This window comes from Bos grunniens, chromosome 17 (assembly GCF_055505025.1).
Source record: "Bos grunniens cultivar Pamir isolate PY7600 chromosome 17, Bosgru_T2T1.0, whole genome shotgun sequence".
Classification (NCBI taxonomy): domain Eukaryota; kingdom Metazoa; phylum Chordata; class Mammalia; order Artiodactyla; family Bovidae; genus Bos; species Bos grunniens.
The window spans coordinates 54,929,809-54,953,813 of NC_141181.1; the positions used below are offsets into that span (position 1 = coordinate 54,929,809).

The 24,005-nt window shown below is 40.0% G+C and overlaps 1 protein-coding gene across 1 annotated transcript; it reads right to left on the minus strand.

The window, feature by feature from the left end:
* Positions 1-1,982: 1,982 nt before the first annotated feature.
* PPP1CC (protein phosphatase 1 catalytic subunit gamma) lies at positions 1,983-20,942 on the minus strand. The gene is made up of 8 exons (XM_086347738.1): positions 20,709-20,942; positions 10,447-10,578; positions 9,499-9,729; positions 5,801-5,905; positions 4,607-4,830; positions 4,264-4,398; positions 3,249-3,309; positions 1,983-2,374 (listed from the first exon to the last, which is right to left on the minus strand). Exons 1-8 carry the CDS (start codon positions 20,761-20,763, stop codon positions 2,304-2,306), a joined length of 1,014 nt encoding a protein of 337 aa, XP_086203864.1. The 5' UTR covers positions 20,764-20,942; the 3' UTR covers positions 1,983-2,303.
* Between the last annotated feature and the right edge of the window lie 3,063 nt (positions 20,943-24,005).

Here is a 24,005-nt window from a genome sequence, read left to right on the forward strand (position 1 = left end):
CAAAATAAACCTAACATTTTCCATGCAGCACCTTCCTACAATGGCTCTTTTGTCTTACTTGGGAATCAAGATGCCTACCTTGCTGTAGTTGTACTGGTTGATCTACATCTTCACTTTCACAGTTTTCTTTCAACTTTTCATCATGGCTCCACGTTAGGAACTGTAGGTTCTCTCCTTTCCCATCAGTCTAAATCCTGTGCCTTCATGAAGTAGCATTCATTTGTCCCCAGCTCCCCTGTCTCATACTCCACGTGTGTATGTTACTTTTAAAGCCTCTAGTCTTTAATCAAGGGGCTTGAAAAACATGATGATATGTTTGATGTGGGCAAGTAGAGTACAGAAGATACCTAACAGTAATTTCTGTGATGAGTTCCAATAGTATCATGTTAACTATTTGGATATATATCATATCATGTATAACACGTGTATCATGTTAAATAAGGATGGCAATACCTTTGTATCTGAATGTTTCTGTAATGGTGTCATCTTGAGAGCTAAAATACTTTGTAATCACTTGAAACTAGAATGGAAAAATTACACTAATAATTGCAACAACTTCATTTCCTAGTTAATTCTTTCATATCTGCTGAAAATATCTATCCTATGCAATCACTGCTCAGAAATGCTTAGCTAGCCATGGCTCAGTATCAGGTCTTAACAGGGGCTACACATAAAAGGCAGATGCTTCTTAGAACTCAGCCAATTGAGATATTCAAAGAGAAACAACTGAGATTAATTATAAGGTAACAAATAGTAAGTATTTACTGAATACTGAGTCAGGCATTCTTCTGAGCAGGTCTCATTACTTCATTCAGTGATTCGCTATGAGAGAGAGATATTAGATATTGTCCCTGTTTTTATAGCTAGGGACACTGCATTTAAGTCACTCAGTCAAATCACACAGCTAGGAGGAGCCAGGACCTTGACTATGTATAAAGGCAGATGTTCCCTGAGCTGCACATGGTGATAAGGACAAATAAGAGAGTAAGGCTGGTGCAGACTGGGATCTACAAGGCAAAATATGAAGCTGAGTCTTCACGTATTAAGTTCAAGTTATTTGAGTCTCTTCTAAGATCTCATGTCCTAAAACCAAAGGTTGATTTTGTTCTCTACTTAACTAGTGCTGTGCTTCTTTTCAGAAGAATTTTGAGCTAGGAACTATACTCCACACTTTATAACCCAAGCCCAATGGGTTACAAATGGCTCAATTCTACAATCTTATAGAATTCTGAGATCCTGGAAGTGATACAATTGATAATGTCCAAGGCACAGATTAAAGATTTATGAAACTGATACAACTTGTTCATCGTCTTCCATTAGAGACCTGGGAGAATATCCTAAGTAGAATAAGCAAACTCTGAATTTGTCACAAATGTAGAGCAGGAAGGAGCTAGAAGTCACAAGGTCATCCAGGAGCACACTCGGGGCACGGGCACGGCCGATGCCTCAGGGCCAGGGCTTGCAGTACAAACTATGCTCTTTTCTCCCACAAGCAAATGTTGGTTCAAACAATCCCCACTAGGTGGTCCTCTTCCAACTCCCTAAGAGACAACCAGTTTTTGATAGAATGAGCTTTTCAAATGACACACTCTCCATCCACTTTTAATGTACCAGAGAAATGAATGTGCCTTCAACACATGTGTGAAAAATGTAGGACACAACGTTGTGTTTCATATGAGTTAGGGAAGAGAGAAAAGAGCAAAGGTTTGTGTATAAAAACACTGGTGGTTGACTTAGACTAATTTAAAAAGTAGCTCTTGAATTTTATTGCCAAGTTCAAATAAACCCAGACAAAAAATATGGATACAGATGATGTCACACAACTCACCAAGTCCCACACATCCCTAAATAGTTCAATCTCATCTCTCTACTTCAGAAACTCAGTTATATCCAATAAGAATTTGAAGAATGAGCATCCATATTACAATCCATCTTTGGAAAACAGACTATTTGAAGGAAGACAAATCCAAATTGAAACTGTGTGGTTTCCAGAGCAATTTATTCATTAAAATCTATTCAATATGCCATCAACAGTTCTCCTGTGTGTATTGTGCTGATAAATTGACACTGAGAGGATTTAACAAGTCATCATTTAATAAGTCTGAATTAATTTTCACCACATGGTATTGTACACGGTCATCTGTTGAAACAGATTTATTTTTAACAGATCTTAGTTTAAAAAAGTCATAGATACTGTGAGTTCTGTATAAACTGGTGGATAGTAAGTTAGTTCCTTTGTTTTGACTTATAAGCCTCAACTTCATCGCAGAATAAAGAATGTAGGCCAAAGAATGCATAATCGGTCACTCGTATAGAACAGTATTGTTTCTATAATTTGAAGCTTTCTGAATGGACGGGTTCAGGCCTGATGTAACTGTAAAAAGATTACTTAATGAATAGACTATATGGAAATCGTACAAAATGTAATTAACTTTAATCATTAATAGCTTAAACAGCACTATGTTACTAACTGCTATTCAAACTCAAAAACCTGTTTTTGAATCCCCACAAAGGTGACAGGTGTACACAACCATGCCACCTTGTACTTACTTAGGGGAGTGTCAATATATATTTCAACAGAAACTTTGGCTTCAGGAAAAAAGTCACAAACATTTAAAATAATGGCTTTAATTGTCATTTTAAGTATACCGTAGGGGAAAGTGTGCTTTAATTAAATATACATACCAGTGATGCTGGCAAAGTTGAAAGTTACTCCTAATGTTGATAGCTATAAAAACTAGTTTGTACATTAAGACAATGAAAGAAAAAAAAAAGCAATCCCTTTGAAACAAAAAAGTTCACAGTGGTTTGTATCCAACAGTATGCATTTTATGACAATAACATGTACAGATTGAGCACCCTAGGGCTCTCTTTATAGCCTAAAGAAAATGACCATTTACATTAGCTGTACTGAATTAAAAAAAGATCAGCTGTACACTCACCCCTTAGACAGGGGACACTGTCCTGAGTGTACAGCTTTAACACCATCATTAATGTTGTTTGTAAAAGGAACAGGGAACTAAACAAAACATTTCGTTGGGAGTGGAGAATCTTTCATTTGCTGTTACAACCAGCAAATACCATTCATGAAGTCAAAAATGGAAGGGGGAGCCCCACAAACACTATTTGAGCAAGCTGACCAGTACACATTACAGTTTTAAAAATGAAGGTTATGTACTATATGTTACAAGTCCCAACTAGGCAGTATCAAAATGACATCTATTTCTTTGCTTGCTTTGTGATCATACCCCTTGGAGGTGTGACGGGTCTCGTGGCATTAGGCTTCTTTTTCTCTGCAGGCTTTAATATCTGCAAAGATTCAAAAAACGATGCATTTTAGGAAATACACTTAACCTCAAGTCTTACATTTCACTCAAATCTTTTGTTCAGAAAGTCTGTTTAAAATTGCCCCAACAACTTTGAAGGCTCCACTGACATATTAATACAAACCAAGCTGACAAACATTTTGGTAATAAATACTCTTATAAACCACTATGATATACGATCTGGACAAACTGTTTCGCCTCTGGATAAAATGACAGTTTTTTGAAGTCACACCTTTAGGTATTCCCTCTGACACAGGGGGTAAAGTTCTTTGGAACAGTGTTTCTCAAACCCCTAGGGGATCATGTCATAATCTCTAGGGGTTGCAAGACATCCCTGATAATTAAAAGAAAAAAATCAAGAACACTTCTTTTAATTCAGTTAACTGATGACTTGACTTTAGTGGCTGTGTTTTTGTTTATGATTGGGTAAGCCTGAAGTCGTATAAGTTTAATCATAGTAACTGAGAAAAAAATTGCAGTAGACTTTGCGTGTAAATGATTCTTTTGTGCCAAGTGAAGGCCAAATGATGTCATGATCAACCAACAGAGGTTTTTTAGAAAGAGGCATGGTGGGAGAGCTGGGTAATCACACGGCACATCTGGCACGTGGAGTAAGTACTACCTTCATGCGCAAGTGGTGATTTAATTTTAGCTGAACACGGTACTAACACTGTAGCTTTAGACTTAATGTATCATGATTTTAATGTATTCAAATAATATGAAAACAGTTAAATTCAATAATTGGGGCAAAAGTTCTATGATCATTTCATTCTTTTAAAAGGAATTCACTCATTACTAAACTAGGACAAACACCAATTAAGGGAAAATAAAATTTTTCAGTCTACTCCAAATAAATGAATATAGAGAGAAACTAGCACTTTTTAAAAATCAATAAAATACAGAAATAAAAGGAAACAATGCTGAAAACATCCTCTACCTGAAAAGAACACATTAGTGTTTCGTCCACACTCATCATGGCACCTGCATTGTCAAACTCTCCACAATAATTGGGCGCAGAAAACAGAGTGACCAACTGCCTCTTTGCAAAAAATTCGTATCCATCTTCAACCACCTTGGAGAGAAAACGTTTTCAATGTGAACAGGTGCAAACTTTAGGTGAGTAAAACCACTCTTCAGTTTCCCATTGAGCCTGACATCCTATAGGTCACTTCCAGAGACATTTTGTATAAATAAGCAATACCTACCCACCAAAATCAACAAGGAGAATCTGTGCTCACACACATGCTCTTAAGTGTACATGTAAAATTCAAAATCAATACCTGATGGGCTCTACATATAAGATCCAAATCATGCTTATGGAGAAATTTTGCAACCACTTCTGCACCAAATGTGAAGGACACTCCTCTGTCATTTTCACCCCAGCCTAAGACATCTTTATCGGGGTCAGACCACAAAAGATCACAAAGAAGACCTTGATCTGGTACATCAGTTGGTCGCATAATTCGCCGAATCTGCTCCATAGATTGAAGATCTGGTGATAAACCTATTAAATGAGGGGGGAAAAAAAAACAAAATGGAAGAAAACACAATTTTAAAAGGGAAGTTAGCACTTTACTATTTCCCTTTCTCTACAGAGAGACTCAATGACTTACAAAAACTTCCATGAAATCTTTGGTTATCTTTTCTTACTTATTAGCTTTTGTTAAAAAGGGGAGGGGGGCGGGAAGCCCACTGGAACTTGTTACATGTACTAATTTGTGGGGCATTGTGTGCCTGAACAGGACAAGGAAAGTTACTTTAACATTCAGAGCACCCTAATGACCACTTGTAGTGACTGGGAGTAGAAGATGCAGACACTTAGGTGAAGCTTTCTAGGAAACCTGCACTGGCCAAGGAGTGTAATGTCAAATCAGCTCAGATGTAACTGGCTCTCAATCTGACTTTAAAAATCACATGTCCAACTCTACCAAAACCAGTATATAAGTACATAAGGAGGGCAAGGATAATAGTTTTATTAAAATATAGTTGAGTTGGCTTTTTGATGGTTGTCTAACTTCTGACACAGATGAAAAGATATCCTCTTTGCCGATACTATTTTAATTATATCATATGAAGTAAAACCACCAAGCAAAGTAAACTTTTAACATCTATGTCAGAGAAATTTCTGAAAGGAAAGGATCAAAAACAGTCCAAGGGAAAGTATATTCACATTTTCAGTATCCTAGAGGATCTATGGTATAGCTCATTGTTTATTTTATATTCGAAAATACTTTGTACTCTATTTTCAAGGCTAACTGTTACAGAGCCTAGAATTCTCTGTAACAAATCAACTGCATACTTTGGACTTGTATCCGGATGATCCTGGATGTGCCAGAGCGGACTCCTGGTGTAACACAGCAGTACAGGAGAGTCACCTCACAGAGGAAGTCATCCGAATGTTAATTCATCAATGTCAAAGTGTACACTCTTTAGAAGAATCCAAATCTATGTGGAATTAAAATCAGCCCACATACCTCCATGACAGCAGAATATTTTCTCATCCACGATGGCTGCTATCGGTAAACAGTTAAAGCAGTCTGTGAAAGTTTTCCATAGTTTAATGTTATATCTTCTTTTACCTGGAAAAATTTGGGGATGGTTAAAAAAGAGACTGGTGTTCGGCAGGTACATACTCTCAGGATAAGTCCTCCAAGGCAATATTCAAAAACTATGCTTTTATTAAAAACGAGAGAATTAGATATATGTAATATTTAAGGGATGTGTGATTTATAAGCAACAACTTATAGTTTCATATGCACTATTTTAAAATTCCATGCAAGGTCTGAAAACAGAATTCCAAATATACTGATTAAGGATTATCATTAAGCCTCAACAATTATTTGATAGCACCAACTCTGTTTGCAACATAGTCTTTTCTGTCCACTCTCAAACCACAGGTGGGTTCCTATTTCCAAAGGCAACCTAGAACAACTCACAACTCACTCTGTCGGCTTCTTCATCAAAAATTAAGATTCTTCCTCCTGTTGCCTGAGCATCTTATTAACTTAGTCCCGGGCTGCTGCTTTCTTTCCTCTGTACATTTCCCCCCTAAGGCTACCTCAGACCGCCAGGAGCATCTGGCTCTAGAAAGATTCCTGGATAACTGCCAAGGTCTCTTCAAGCTTCCAAATCCTCAAGATTCTGAGCCAGAACCCCTAGTGCAGTTTCCTATTACTACAGACCAGACAGCTCTGGCATCAGAAAAGTGTAACACATATTCACATTTTATCCAACAACAGATACCTCAGCTTTTCCAGGACTACAGTCATAACACGGGCAGGGGGAATGGAGGAAATGGTAGCTCAGAGTGCTTGCTACACTTAGGAAATAAGTCTATCACGTTCAGCAGTGGTTTTAAAATTCCTTCATAATCCATTGTATATTCTTGCCTCCTTTGTCAAAGATAAGGTGTCCATATGTGCGTGGATTTATCTCTGGGCTTTCTATTTTATTCCATTGAAACTCCAGAAAAATAAACGACCCAATCAAGAAATGGGCCAAAGAACTAAATAGACATTTCTCCAAAGAAGACATACAGATGGCTAACAAACACATGAAAAGATGCTCAACATCACTCATTATCAGAGAAATGCACATCAAAACCACTATGAGGTACCATTTCACACCAGTCAGAATGGCTGCGATCCAAAAGTCTACAAATAATAAATGCTGGAGAGGGTGTGGAGAAAAGGGAAACCTCTTACACTGTTGGTGGGGATGCAAACTAGTACAGCCACTATGGAGAACAGTGTGGAGATTCCTTAAAAAACTGGAAATAGAACTGCCTTATGATCCAGCAATCCCACTGCTGGGCATACACACTGAAGAAACCAGAAGGGAAAGAGACACGTGTACCCCAATGTTCATCACAGCACTGTTTATAATAGCCAGGACATGGAAGCAACCTAGATGTCCATCAGCAGATGAATGGATAAGAAAGCTATGGTACATATACACAATGGAGTATTACTCAGCCATTAAAAAGAATACATTTGAATCAGTTCTAATGAGGTGGATGAAACTGGAGCCTATTATACAGAGTGAAGTAAGCCAGAAGGAAAAACATAAATACAGCATACTGACGCATATATATGGAATTTAGAAAGATGGTAACAATAACCCAGTGTACGAGACAGCAAAAGAGACACTGATGTATAGAACAGTCTTATGGACTCTGTGGGAGAGGGAGAGGGTGGGAAGATTTGGGAGAATGACATTGAAACATGTAAAATATCATGTAAGAAACAAGTTGCCAGTCCAGGTTCGATGCACGATACTGGATGCTTGGGGCTAGTGCACTGGGATGACCCAGAGGGATGGTATGGGGAGGGAGGAGGGTTCAGGATGGGGAACACATGTATACCTGTGGCAGATTCATTTTGATATTTGGCAAAACTAATACAATTATGTAAAGTTTAAAAATAAAATAAAATTTAAAAAAAATAAAATTCCTTCATAGAAATCTACATTTGAAAAAAAAATTTCAATACAGTACAATTTTAACAAAATTATCAATGTTTTCTTAAGTTGGAAAACCATCCACTGAAAGCCACCTATGTCAGGATACTTTCAGGCCCACAGACGGGGTGGCAAACTATACCTCCCTGATGGGAGAGGGGAAAGTTGGAGTACAAGGTCATTCATTACAGGAGTCTTGAAGACAAAGAGTCAAAATTGATACTATTCAATGCCAACCTTCTAAATCATTAAGGCTTCTAATAAAAAAGAAACCAAAAATGATGTAGCCAACACACTAGGAAGTATATCACAACAAAGAGATTGTGTGAATTTGAACTTTATCAAATAAAACATCAAAATATTGGCTAACCACTATATAAAAAGGAAAATGCTCTAAATAGTAGTACCTGTAACAAATTCCTAAAACACAATGTTACAAAACTCTCTGCCTCTCATTTCATTACCTAAACAGTGACTGCCTTGCTAGTCCCTCTCTGGTAAGACTCACTGTCAATATCAAATATCCTTTGCACCCACCTCATTCTTTTTTTAATTTTACTGAAGTATAGTCCATTTTCTCCCACCTTATCTTATGTAGTCCAAGCTGGGTCTTGGACTACATACATACATACAGTCAAGGGAGAGGCTGTGAGTACGAGGACTAAGTTTATGAAGGGAACCTTTCTAGCAATGTACTTCTAACAAATAAACTAGATGAACACATCTAAGTGAAACCGAGATGGAGTAACACACCTTGAGAGACTATAGGTTATGATTATAGTCTAGGGTACGACCACAGAGACAAAACCAGACTTGTTATAATTACACTGGCAAGTGCTAGTAATTCAAACTCCTTAACCACTCCCACTCACAGAAATGATAAATACAAAAGGAAGATGGAGATAAGGATTTAAAAAAAATTTTTTTTAATTTATAGTTACTTAAACAGCAGCATCAATAAAAACTCCACTGAAACTGATTATTTTCAAGGCTTTAGGAATCTTGTTCCTGTCAATTATCAATTCAAAGTGTACCTTCAAAATGGGTCAAACAATGTACAAATTATTCAAATACTTTTAATTAGCGTCCCCTTGCTGCCCTGTTTTCTCCTTTCAGCACACAATTTCAGATAGTGAGTACTGTTTTTCTTGGGTTTGGATGTGCCAAAGGAAAAAGAACTACATTACAAATTACAAAAGTTATTTGTATATTCCAAGTTTCCATTTATATGCAACGTCTAGAAAAGGCAAACCTATAGAGACAGAAAGTAGCGTAGTGCTTACACAGGACTGTGTGATGGTTGTGTAATTCTATGAATTTAATTCACTGAACTGTACACTTAAAATGGATGAAATTTTATCTCAATAAAGTTATCAAAAACAAAGCTATCTATTTGGACAGGTTCTCAGAGTTGTACTAAAAATTAAAGTATCTGCAACTATTCACAACAATTACCTTAAAAGAAATCACCACTGTTATCACTATTTCCTAATCTAATCATCACATCATACAAAAATCCAGGGCATTATCATACTGTAACAAATGTTAAGTTTTTTACCCCAAGAAAGCAGCCAGGACAAAAACTAGTTAACAAAATAGTAAGCATGAAGAATGACAACACTACATCTAAACTCTCACAAATCCTAACAGAAACATGTTCAGTTTATGACCATATATCTCAATATAAGTAAATCTTACTGTAGAAAGTACTTACATTCATCATAAAATCCATAAATTCTATTGATGCTGGCACATTCGTGGTTTCCTCTGAGAAGAAAAAAATTCTCGGGATATTTGATTTTGTAAGCCAACAAGAGGCAGATAGTCTCCAGTGATTGTTTTCCCCTGTCCACATAGTCCCCAAGAAACAGGTAATTGCTTTCTGGTGGGAAACCACCGTACTCAAAAAGTCGAAGCAAATCATAGTATTGCCCATGGATATCACCTAGAAGCAAGAATTTTATTACATAGTGTCTTCATTCGTATAGTTCAAACCACCCACATAACTAATTTACACTGTTGTGTAGTATTTATTTAGTCCAACAGAGCTTAGTGAAAATTTTAAGTGTATATCAGAATCACACACAAAACTCAAGTAACTAATAATTTATTTTGCAGAACGGATTATTAATGGTTAGGCAGGCCTTCCTGCCAAGGAAGACCGTTTCCCTTTCAGGCTGGCTGATCAATATCAAATGTCCAACAGCTCAGTCTCTAGGGACCGTGCCAGCAGAAGCGATGCACTCTTAACAAGCCCTGACCCCATGTGACAAAGGCACACACACACACACACTACACCCACCAATACATCTGGCTTTCAATCTCCCTGCTAGATACTGCCAAAGAGTATTTTCCTTTGCTTTAAGCTTATATATAGGTTCAGGCCTTTTCTTAGCTCTCCACTCTGTTTCCGTTCCTTTCTTCTGCAATGTTTGTATTTCTTTAGCAAAATAATTTTAAGAAAATCTGAAGCACATCTAAGTAAACTCGGTCCATTAGAGGTATTTATTCTAAAGCTACAATACATAATGTAATTCTAGGTTATTCATAAATAGTACATGATTCTACTGGCTAACATAATATCGTCTATATACCATCTATATATACCCTTGACTCAGTCAATTAATCACATAACCAAAGGAAACAGTGCACCAAAACTTACCACATATCTTGAGTGGTGCTTCAAGTTCTAGCAGGATAGGCTGACTGAGAAAGATCTCTCGGGACTTTAAGCACAGTCCTCTGATTTCATTCTCCTGTAGCTGGACATTCTTACCAGGCTTGGACCCTCTCACTGTAGGGGGAGAAAAACCCCAATTTAGTCAAGTGAAGTCAAAGTAAGATTTCATATAAAAATTAAACATATATGAAAAGGCACAAGCTTTAAATAAAGAGGAGACAAGAACATGGTTTAACTACTTTCTGACTAGGCTTTATTTTCAGGACACATAAAAATAACAATTGGCCTTGTTCACCTACAGCCCACTCACCAGATCAGCTCTTTTTGCCTCCCGTTATCTTCTCTTCTCCAGCCTTATAAATGAATTAGTATTTGTAGAGCAGGAGGTCTTAGAGACTGTCATGTTACTGAGTCAGTTCTAACAATTCCTTGTTTTAAAATATGAGATTGGAAATGCTCAGGATCTCTCCCTCCCAATCAGTGTTTTTCAGAGGACCAAAGGTCTCTCTCCATGGTCCAAGATCTTATGAAAAAAATTTACTGTGCTGTTTTTCATTAAAACACCATGTATGCGTGTTGTGGGTATTTTGCTATGCAACTTTCTAGGCCTGAATTTGTGAATACACTCATGTCTATACATGGCAAAGGATGTCAGCGTATGCTGTGAGAAAGGTTTCCTAGTAACTGGAACAGGTAAAACTTGAGAAAAAGGAGGAAGAGATCATGGCACAGCATGCATCACATCAGAAGACTCGAGTTCTACTCACTATCAAAGTGAAGCATAAGATATCCTCTGGCCTTATAATAATTCATTTATCAGCAGGTAGGTAGCAGTAAGAAATGAAATTGTTTTGACTCTAGTTGCAACAGATTAGACAGTTATTAAATATATAACAAACAGCACTGCACTGCCTGTAGTTTAGTCGTCAAGTTGTGCCCAACCCTTTTGCGAGCCCAGGGACTGCAGCCTGCCAGGCTCCTTCCTCTGTCCATGGATTTTCCAAGCAAGAATACTTGAGTGGGTTGCCGTTTCCTTTTCCAGGGTAATAAATAACAAGTAGCACTGCATTACTAAACTTACCTTAATCTTACAGTTATGAAGTGGCTGCTGTTGCTGTTCGGTCTCTAAGTCGTGTCTGACTCTTAGCAACCCCGTGGACTGCAGCAGCCCACAAGACTCCTCTATCCATGGGATTCTCCAGGCAAGAATACTGGAGTGGGTTGCCATGCCCTTCTCCAGGGGATCTTCCCAACCCAGGCATCAAACCTGTGTCTCCTGTATCGCAGGTAGATTCTTTACCATCTGAGTCACCAGGGAGGCACCAGGGAAGCCCCTTATGAAGTGCCAGGGTCTGGTTAAATATGGGGACTGATTACCATCAGATTGCAATCAAAATCTTAACACTTGTTTTGTACAAGGAATTCATGAAAGGAGGCATTCTCTGAACTAGAACTGAAGCAAAAACACAGAACCAGACTAAGTACAGAGCTAAGCCTACATCTTTCTACCATTAAACCCAATATAAAGTCATAAGCAGATTAAATCAATGTTAATTTAAACTTTATCAGTTTTGAAGGCTTTATATTCAAATTCAAAATCATCTAGCCTAATGCTAAACAAGAGCAATATGTTTAATTGGTTTTTATCTAGCTTTGTTCTGTAAATATCTAAGTAACATTACAGAGTAATAAAAATTTCAAGTTAAAAAAACCCTGGTATCTGCGGAGAATTTTTTTTTTTTCTATTAAAGAGGGCTGTGCCTAAATTTGAAAAATACTCTTAGGGGAAGCCCTCCTTCAGCCTGAATAGCCACTGAAATGAAATTCTCTGAGGAAACAAGCTGAGCAGAAATGGAAGGGTGTTATTTTTTTCAATGGAAGAGAATACGTAAGAAAGGATGACAAGGGAAAAGAGTCAAACTCTTAGGGGGTACAGCAAAAAGAAAACGTTGAGTGCATTGGACTGGCAACTAGAAGCCAGGTTTCTGTATTGGTTTTATAGTCTTGAGCAAATCACCTCTTTGGACTCCAAAACATGTAACTGAACTAAGAGACCACCAGTCTCATGCTGATCAAATATTAAGAAACAAGAATCAACTCAAGGGAAAGCACAGTAAGAATAATTTTTGAGGGACTACACTAACGGACACATACACAATACCACAGCAACTGAGTTGTTTGTGAAACAAAACCAACTTTTTTCCTGAACCAAAGTCATTTTTTCTTTCTAGACACACACATAAGGAGAGAACTCAAGAAACCCTCCCAGTGAAAAGACAGTGGGATCATTGCTTTACTGGCCAGAAAACCCCAGTCATCAGTGATTTTACCACAAGTCAGCCAGAAGGTTGGGCATACTGCCCAACAGGAAACTTTATTTTTGGCTAGGGGACTCCTAAACGCTTCTGGTTTCAAAGGGAATCTTTTTCAGCAGAGGCCCACAGTTGTAAGGGGACAGCCCACTCTAAGTCTTTTAGAAGACTTATACCTATAGGGAACACAAGCCATACTTTTAATATGAATGCTATCAGATTAAATCAATGCTGCTAATACACATTTTACTGGTTTGGAGACTTCCCACTACATCCTTTAGACACAGTTCATGATAATTGTAGTTTTCTTAATATGACTGTCCCCGAAGGATCAGAGCACAGAGATTAGTAAAGAACAATACTAACAATTTTTTAAAATTTACTTTTAATTGGCTAACTGCCTTACAATGTTGTGCTAGTTTCTGCTGTATAATACCTTGACTCAGCAATAGGTATACACTTATCTCCTTCCACCCTCCCATCTTCATCCTACCCCTCTAGGTCATCATACAGTACCTGGCAGAGCTCCATGCAACACTAACAATTTAAAAAGTGTTCCTGATGTGGACTGAGGATTAAATACAGTTTTTCCAGAACAAATCAAGATTCAGTTTATGTCTGAACAGTGCTCATTAAAAACACAGTCACAAAGCTTCTTAAATTCCCAACAATTAGCTCAATAAATAAAACTATATAAACAGAAACTCCATCAAAACCATCTACCAACTGGCAAATACCTGCTCATCTTTCGAGACTGCTTAGATATCACCTCACGCTGGAAAACCCCTTAGCCATCTTCTCCCCCCTTAACAAGCCGGCTTTATGCTTTCTGAAATGCTCTCCCAACACGGCCCAGCACACACTCTGTATTATAATTGCCAGTTCACTTCCATCTATTCATCCTGGTAGAATGTAACCTCAGGACCACACCACTAGCCCTGCAGTGTACATGCCCATAGCCAGTATGTGGTAGGTACTCAAAATCTGTTGCATGAATGAAGTCTGAATACAATCTGTTCATTTGTGGCATTACAATTAGCATGCACCCCAGACTATACACAGATTAGCCAAAAACAAGAACAAAAACCGTGTCTGTGTTTTCAAATGACAAAGCAATAGCATCATTCTTATAGGCTTTACTAGAGCATTTTTCTAGTTTTGAAAATTTAGGATTACTCTTAAAGTTTTATCTAACAGAAAATGAAGATTTCAAAATGGGTTTTGGCAGTCTGAGTGAACACAGCAGGCATTTCTTAGAGATGGCCTATTAGCTGACAGCATAAGAAGTCTACTTCACTATTTTCAGTGTCCATCATGGAGAATCATGTACTAGCTGTAGCTAACACCTAGGGAGCACTTCCCACGTGCTGGGTACTGCTGCACTAAGAGGCTTTATTCACAGAGCCATTCAGTACAGCAATCCCACAAGTCAGGCGCTGTCACTTCTCTGTGTTACAGGCTGAAGAGGCTCAGTGACTTGGTCCAAGGTCATAGAGCCTGTAAGGAGGACACCCTGACTCTAGCTCTGAAGTGGTGCTTCCATCAGATCACTCTCCCATTTAAGAATTTGTTCTTCATCTTGAAAATATGTTTAAAATATATGGCATTAACTTAGAAACTTAGTAAGAAAACAAATGAAAGCAAGTGAACAGCACACAACTGTTTTTGCCATTTTATAAGTTCATAAGCAATAACAAAGAAGAAAAACTTAAAAAAAAAAAAAAAAAAGGAAAGAATTTGTTTTCATTCTACTTCTAAACCAAAAGACATTTTATAGGACAAACTACTAAACCTCTATACAGTCATTGGTGCTTAAGAAAAATTTGATGAGTATAAAAAATCATAGGCATCCTTACAAACAGGAAGCATTAAAAATTAAACAATGCAATCTACTTGTTAAGACTATCAATATTCATTTTTACCATGCTTTACGCAAATATTCAACAAAATAGCTGCTGGGCACTTAACTACCTGCCAGAACCAGTGATAGATGCTGGGCATCCTCTTCTGGCAACAGGAGAGACAAGAACTGTGTCCCTTTTCTTGGGAGGTTTACATTCTAGTACAGGATTTAGAAGATAAGACAAACTAGGTAACTGCAGATTATTATACATTCTGTACCGACAACTCCCCCTCTATAAAAATTGTAAAACTAAAAGTTTATCTTAGAGACATCTTCAACACCATTAAAAAGACAAAGGCTTGCATATCTATTTTATCACTATTAGCTACAAAGAAAAAATGCGAACAGTACAGTGCTGCTCAATAAACATCAGTCACTATGTACTTCAGGGCTGCCCAGGTGGCTCAGTGGTAAAGAATACACCTGCCAAGCAGGAGACACAGGAGACTTGGGTTCGTTCGATCCCTGGACTGGGAAGATCCCCTGGAGAAGGAAATGGCAACCCATTCCAGTATCCTTGCCTGGTAAATCCCATGGACTGAGGAGCCTGGCAGGCCAGTCCATGGGGTCACAACAGTCAGCTAGGACTCAGTGACCAAGCAGCAGCAGCACTGCCTACTTGAACCTCACTGTGCTGTGCATGACAAGAGAGATGTAAACAAGAGCGACCCAAGCTGGAAGTTCATGGGTTGTCTCCTAATGGTATCTTCCTAAATAGTAGTTCAAACTGCATGTATGAAGTTATTTCAACAATTGCCAATGAGAATTTCATTTTCCAGGCAGAATGTTTCTACCAAGTCCAGGTGCTAGGTACTGTATAGAAATAAAATCAGCAGGCAGAGCGGACATATACAGATTAGTGACTGATCCATTACAATGGTCAACTTAGGTCTTAGGCACGTGACTTCTTTTTTTTTTTTTTTGCAGCACTTTGAGGCCTGCAGGATCTTAGTTCCCTGACCAGAGATTGCCCTCGACAGAGACAGCTTGGAGTCCTAACCAGCGGATGGCCAGGGCATTTCCAAATGTGCAACTTTTGAGTAAAAGCTTTTATCTGGCTAAAATGGCAGATTCAGAAAACTGCATTTGGGCTGTTACGAGCAAAGACTGTTCTGTTCTAACTTATATCATCATTTATTTATCTGGCAAATCACTCACATGAGCACATGATAAAAACTCCCATGCAATTTTATAGTAAACAAACTGATAAAAACTTGTAATAACTTAAGACTACTTTCGGATTACTTATGAAGTAAGACTACTTTGGGGTTACCACGAGGGATAAGCATGTATTCTTCTTGCCTCTTAATTGTTGAAAGAAGGTCATAGAAAAGGAATAGCATACCCACTAAAAAGCCTTAGCTCAATTATAATCAAGTTTTAAAACCTAAAATTGGCACAACCAGTATAAAAATGTCAACAGAGACTTTGCTAATAAGATAATCCTATTAAAAAGGTGGTAATCTTAACAATATGCCACATCATATTTATTTTAGTGACAATAACCTCACAACATTTGACAAATTTAGGAAAATAAAACCTCAAACCAAAACAAACAAAAAACACTGAGTTTCTATAACATCAAAACTCTTTCACAAACAACTGAGGTCTTTTCTACAAAAACTGTAAGCCACAAAAAAGTTAATCAAGAACCATTCAGTTTCAGTGCAAAGTCACCAGCAGGAAGATATCCACTTTTCAGCCATTTTAATTTCTAAGCCGCCCTTTCCCCACCTCGACTTTGCTAACTGCTGGTGTGATACTTTGGGCATTTAAAGGTGACATCAATTTTCTCAAGGCATATATAGAATCAGGATGTAGCTGCAAAACACTGTCTATTGCTCTCAATGAAGAACCTTGAGTTTTCTACACCTAGAGTGAAGACAATTCATTGAAAAATCTTTAACTCTCTATAGTCTTATCACCTACGCTTGATTAGACTTGACATCTGACCCTACATTTGTGCTGAGTGGCATTTTTGTAAGCCTTAATATTGGTAACAATCTTCTCTAGATAAGGGATGCCAGTAAGCTGCAGGGGGGGCGGTGAAATTGGAGATTTCAGGTAAAACATCAAGACCATTAAGTAAATCATCTATTCTTACATGCTTTGCATACAGTGGTCTGATCCTAAAACAAAAAATTTGCCCCAGAATTCTGTACATTGTTCTTGAATTAAACAACAAACAAAAATGTACAGAATTCTGTACATTGTTCTTTCCAGTTTCCTCATTTACACAGCGATTCGTATCAGGATATTATCTCCTTCACATTCCAGTTTTCAAGGTCCACTAACACCCTTCAGAGTAAATTGAGTGAAATGACCAAGTCTGTATATCCTCTCCCTGCTTCAAGATCAGTAACCCTCACCTACTCAGGCAGACTGAATGGCAATGGCACATGACTGCAGCTTCACAGATACAGAACAATCTCACCAACCTCTACAGCGGATGTGCTATTAACGCATGGTGCAGCCTGGCATCCATTCCCCCAGCTTGGAGGAGGAAAGCCTGCCTGCTCCCGCAGCTTACATTCCCTCAACCACCACAGAATGACACACCCCATCCTGTTAGATTTCACTGCTTCCTCCTGCTACTGCCAGGCGAGGGGGCACTGTGGGCACAGAGTAACCCTTCCCCAGCTGCAATTTAGGATTGGTGCAAGCTGCAGATCACAGCTCTAAGACCTTTCTCTTCTTACTTGTAGGAGAGAATGCAGCATACAATTGACATGTGGGAGGGGAGGGGAGGTCCTCATAATACAGGCTTCTTGGAAGTTAAGGGTACTAGTAACATACAACTTTACGATTACTGTCTTAATCAACAAAATGCCCTATGATCATTAATCCCAAGAAAAGCGTCTAATTGTTAAAATGATCTGATGTGTAAACTCATTAAGAAAGATTATTTTTGTTTTCCTTGGTCAGTATATTAAGAATTTTTTTCTTGTGCCATTATGTTTGTCCTTTATTATCTTCAGGACCAGGGACCACTGTCTTTTTTAAACATTACAATACGAACATGTTTCATTTCACATCAAAAAACTAAACACACGGACTATTTTTACAAATTAGAGGATTAAATTCATAGGGTCAGGACAGAAGTCACATTTAAATCACTAATGCAAATCAAGCAATTGTGCAGAGCCTGACACAGTCCTGCAGTTCGACAACCACCATCTTCAGAGGTGAGATGCTTCTCTCAAAGCAGGATGCGAAATTACAACTGTCTGCTTTGCAAGAAAATTACTAGCCATCAATCATTCTCTGTAGGAGATCACTTACAAAACTAACCTCACTCTAATCTCACTTTTCTCCAACACAGTAGGACTATCAGACAAATCAGCAGCTGATTTATTCTCTAAATCCAAAGTTTTACCGTGCATTTAAGCAAGTGAACATGAATAACACACAAGAGTGACAATCCCAAGGTTTTATCACCTGCAAGGCAGACCTTCCCAGGTGGGTGGCAGAATGTTGCCTCCTTAAAGAAAATCTAAAAGTTTAGAGTAGAAAATAACTGCAAAGCTGTAGTGACTACAACTTAAAGCAAGGTGTTTTGTTAGCTAAGACTTCACCTTTGAATGGTTTTTTTAGTACTATCACTGAGCTACTTCTCAACTAGCTGTATAGCTCCACTTTAAAAGAGACAATTCTGAACATGTAAAAAATTCTAAAAAGGTCATAAAACTCACATTCCCTCCATCTTCAGATATACTTAAATCTTAATGAAAATTTTTAGAGGAAAAACTTTGTGAGGCATTAAAAAAAAAAAATCACAACTTATCAACATCTTCTACCCTGGAAAGATATACATATATATCTTCAATAGATCATTTTCAATAGTTTCTCTGCCAATCTAACATTGATGAGAAAAAAAAACAACAACATTAAGAATGTTGAGCAGCTAGTTTATTCCCGAGGAATGAAAACGCACTGCTTTACTAATTTCAATGAAAAAAATGAAATGTTAAAAAAACCTGGTTTTCCAGCGCAACATAACATGTATAGAAACTATTAAGAAATGACTGATCTCACTGTAAATGATCCAGGTTAATCAACGCAAATTTCTTAGCACAATTTAAAAAATAAGATTAAAATTAATAAGATGTTATATGAATATAAAAGTTATGGGCAACCCCACAATTAAGACCTAACTAATCTTAAAATTCTGTTTCTAATCCACAGCTTCCATTTTTTCCAGCTTTCTCAAAGAAATAAAGCCACACATGTCCCTGCATAGACATGCAGAATTCACAATTTTTGAATGAGAAAAATTTAAGTTCTTTTCTTATAGCAAATTGTTTTAATCCGTTTCTGACCCACTGCTGTCTCACATAAACCAAAGAACTATATTAACAAATATTAAAAGTCTGATTCTTCTAATAAATGCCAGATACTGAATGAAAAACAAGGTTTTCACCCACAAATGGCAGTGACATTTCAGGGGCTCATTTAATGAGTTTTTCTTTTGAGACACTATAAAAGGAAAAAATCTGCACACAGATTAAGATGAAGTTTCATTCTCATGACTTAAAAGATCTGCGAATTCTAACACCAGAGCTATCCAACTGTTTACGCTAGACTCCATCTCTGAGCATTTACAGTTCAACAATATTTTAGAATATAAAAGCAAAAATGCAGTTAAAACTCAGCCAAATCTACATTATCCAACACTCAAGAAAAGGATCTGAATTATTTCAAAGTTCGGAATTAGATGTTATTATTAATAGATGTGCTCTAGAATTCGGGGGTAGTGGGTGATTTTATTTCAGCGTCTCTCCTTAAAATCCGAACTTCATCCCTCTCCCACATCAACTGAAATCAATCGCCGGACACCTCAGGAGTTTTAGGTCAGTCAAAATTAAAGATTTATTTTAACCTTTGCTCAACCACTGGACACCTCCTTCCTTCACACACAGGGTGACTTGAATGACGTAGAGTTCCTGGCTGCCTGGGTTTGAAACTTGACTATCACTAACTGGTTAAGTGACTACACTTTTCTGGGTCTTAGTCAGGAAAAAAAGGGCATCTACCTCGTGTATTACATGAAATCTATCTAAAGAGCTCCAAAAAATGCCTTACACACAGTAAGCGCTTTAGAAGCGATGGCTAATATGATTTATGCGATGCATGCAAAGTATTGGAGACAATTCATTAGAAAAGACCCTGATGCTGGGAAAGATTGAAAGCAGGAGAAGCGGACGACAGAGGACAAGACGGTTGGATGGCATTACCGACTCAATGGACATGAGTTTAAGCAAGCTCCGGGAGATGGGGAAGGACAGGGAAGCCTGGCACGCTCAAGTCCATAGGATCGGAAAGTCGGATGCGACTAAAAGACAGCAAAATGCAGTGAACGCAAAGCGCTTAACAGAGCTTGGCACACTGGAAAGATCCTAACGAAACTGTCATCACTGCCGTTTCACGATTCAGAGGCACGTTCAGAAAAGAGCGCGGAGACTTCCCCGGGATAAAGACAACTTAAAAAGAATATCTGGGAGGGCAGGAGAATATGGGTTCCAACATCTCCCTGAGAATGAACGTTCGTTACCAAGTAACAAGTAACGGGGCCCTCGACCCCAAGCCTCACAAAAAAATAAAAATAAGCAGGCTAGGAAAGAAGCCCTCAAGCTTGGTGAAATCCATATCCGCATCATATTGCTTTCCAAAATATTGAGAACCACGAAGTTCGGAACGAGCAGTCCAGTAGGTTGGACTGGGGCCCCCAATATTCTCCAAAGATTGGTCCGGAGTGCCGGGCGCCGGGGGTACGTACCGGAAACGTGGGGGTGGGGAGCGGAGTTTTCAAATTTTACAGCCAGGAGAAAGGCTGCACCCTCAAGCAATGAATGAGCGGAGGCAAGAGGGTCCGCAGGTTGGGCCAAGTGCGGAACCCCGGGCAACCTCCATCCCGCGGCAGTCCCCGGCCCGCGGGCGAACTCGCGGGGCTCACTCGTCTCGGCAAAGCAAGCCCAACAGGCCTCCCAAATCCCCCTCCCCCGCGAGTCTCCGCCCGCCGCCCCCTTCACCTTCCAGCAGCCGTTGGATGATGCTGTCGATGTTGAGTTTATCTATATCCGCCATCGCCTTCCCACCGCCGACCTTCCCGCAGCGGCGCCGCCGCCGGCTCGCGCCCGGGATTCACACCTCCTGCCCCACGCCACGAGCACAGAGATGGTGGTGGCGGCGGTGGCAGAAGCCGCGGTGGGTTCCCCCCAACCGCCCCGCTCCCTGCTTCCTCCTTCTCTCCCCACTGGAACCACGAGAAGAACAAAATGGCCGCCGACTCCTTAGCCAGCCTCGGGCGGCGCACGAATGCGCGCGGGGGAGTGCAGCGGCCCGGCCGGGACTTCTTTGTGGGCCATAGGGCACCCGGGAGGGGGCGGGGCCAGGGAGAGGGAAGGAGGCGGGGCCAGAACGCGGGAATGGGGAGGAGACCGTTGAGGGTAAATGCGATCGCGCGCGGAATCCTTCCGCCAAACGGGCCGAGCAAATAGGCCCCCTGGCGGGAGCGTGAGTTGCGAAGTTGAACGCGGGAGTTGGGGATGGGGGAGAAGATGCAGCTGTGCACTCGAGGGTTGCGGGCTTCGCAGGACACTGTTCACTGCGGCTAAGTGTTTTGCAGACCTGGCCATGTGAAAAGCCCACGGAGGGAATTTGGGTGTCCTGGAATTTCCCCTTAAGAGAAATCTGTGGCAGAGGTGAACAGTGAAATAGGTTCTCTCTTTGGCTTCAAATTTGCTAGAATTTAGCGGGGGAGGGAAAGATATATTTGATGGCTAATTTAAAAAGTCCTCTCCCAGATAAAAATGTTAGGTTATTCTTTCTTAGTGGTGGAAATATGGGTATTTGTATGCATATTTTTGTGCACTCTGTAACTTACATTTGGGGAAAAAATTCTTTTTAATCCACCCTCAAAAAAATTTCATCATCTCTCTCTGGATTATCTTTCTTGAACTCGCGAAGTTATATAATCATCGGAACGGTTTACCCTGATTCCGGCCAGAACGAAGATGAGCGAGCGTGTGCAGCAGATAAAGGAGAATTTGCAGATTTCGCGCGTCGGAGCTCGAGGCCGGAAGAGAAGAGCGAGTTTGCACCCGCTGGCTTTGCGGTCGGGTCCCCAGTTCTGCAGATACCCCTGAAAACTTTGGTCAATTTCCCTTGGCTTCTCAGCCTCCCCAAATAATCTCTCTCCAGGAGATTCCTCCAAAATGTGCCACCTCCGGGGGCTGCGTGTCGTCTTAGCTGGGTTTGAAAGTGCAGTTACATTCAGCAAACGCATCTGCTCTTTTGGATCCTGACCTTTTCATTTAACTGCTTTTTTCCTGCAGCGCTTTACAGTTTGCAAAGCCGTTTCCCTCCCGCCAGAGAAATTAATTTTGTCTCTCAAGACACACAAAATGCACGAATTCCCAGCCCGAAATATCGAGATCATTGTGCCACCCGGGCATCCAATCTCAAAACCGGTGGTCCCCCGGGGGCCCAAAAGTGGTGGGGCCCAGGCTCCTTCCACATAGACCCGAGGCCTCCCTGCTGCTGGCTTGGAGGCTTTAAGGTTCAGAGTTACCCCTGCTTGGCGCAGCTGCTCACTCAGCTTTCCTCAGTCACCAACTTACCCTCCCGTGCTGTAACTCTGTTCACCAGAAGACAAACAAGTGTCGTTTGTCAGCCCAGGGCACAGAGCCCAGTTGGCGATATTCGAAGTTGATGCACAGCACCGTTGTGAACAGCTGGCTGTCAAGGTCATGGTGGCTCTCCCCGGAGTCCACGAGACTCTGGGCTCCTCCAAGGAACATCATCGGAATGGCAATTAAAGCAGGAATAAGAAAGACAGCGATTCATTCAGCAGACAAACATTTATGGAGCACCTCCTCTGTGCCAGGCATTGTTCCCCCAGGGAGAATAAGGGGTGAACAAGAAAGACAAGGCTTTTCTCTCATGGAGAGTCATCTAGTAAGCCAGACAGACAAAAACAAAAACACAAATAAAAAATATCATCTTCTGATGCATGCTAGAGGAGAAAAACAAAGCACTGCACTCCTTTTCTTTGTATGTGTCAAAAATTATCTCTTTGAATCACCAAGGCAATCCTAGGAATTATGTACTATTCCTATCACACTCATTTTACAGATGAAGTGAGACACAGAGAGGTTGTTTGCTTAAAGTCACACAGCTAGTAAGTTTCAGAGCTAGAGCTGGAACTCGGCACAGTCAGAAACCAAAGCCCTTGTTCATATCTAATAAATTCCCACTGCGAATCCCCAGGACCTAGTGCAACACTGGCACACACTAGGTACATAAATGTGGGACTCAATGGAATGATCTAAAAGAGTCTCTATGGACGATGAGTGCCGTAAAATTTCCATAGACAAAGTAGCAGGTGTGTTCACATCTGCTGACATCATCAGGGCTGGAGGAAAACTTGTGACTGGACTGCGACATGGGGAGGGCCTCTGTCTCCACACCATTCTCTGCCAGGCAACTCCCCTCTAGAGTCCACATTTGCTGAAACATGTCTAAGAGAATTAGCTAGTTCTGAGCCTGAGAGTGTCATGAGCTCACAGAGCGGGCCTGAAGGGCTCCCAAAAAACAGCAAATAACTCTGGAAGGAAAGAACAGATCCCCTTATTGGCTTTCTTCCTGCCACTATCAACACTCGGGACTAGCAAACAACGGCCAGAAAGGCTACTGTTCCAATTGGTGGAGTGTCTCTTCCCTCCTGTGGTTTGCCTATAGTGAGGAGCATGGATTAAAATATACTTTTGAAGGGATTTCCCTGGTGGTCCAGTGGTTAAGACTCTTGAGGATCCACTGCAGGAGACACAGATTCTATCCGTGATGGGAGAACTAAGCTCCCGCATGCCATGCAGAAAGGCCAAAAAAAAAAAAAAAAGTTCTTTTTGAACTGTCCTCCTTGGATCCACAGAGGTTTCCTAAGGGCCTGCTGAAAATGATGGAGAGCTGATAGAATTCGGGTCCTCAAGCCCTTGAGTCAACCAAAGCAGAACCGCAGCACACAGTAAGCACTCGATCAAAGTGAACTATAATCACTATTATCTATTTTAGATATTAAACTTCCATGTAAGACTTGAAGAGAGGGGCTATAGTGAAAATATTCGAAACTAACAGTATTCCTAAGGATACTTTAGACTTTGAGGGGAATCTTAGTACCCAAAGGGATTAGGCTGATAACATGAAGGAAATAAGCTGGGTGGATGTGGATGTGTGTGTGTTCAGTCACTCAGTCGTGTCTGACTTGAGGACACAACTTTGCAGCCCCATGACGGTAGCCTGCCAGGCTCTTCTGTCCATGGAATTTTCCA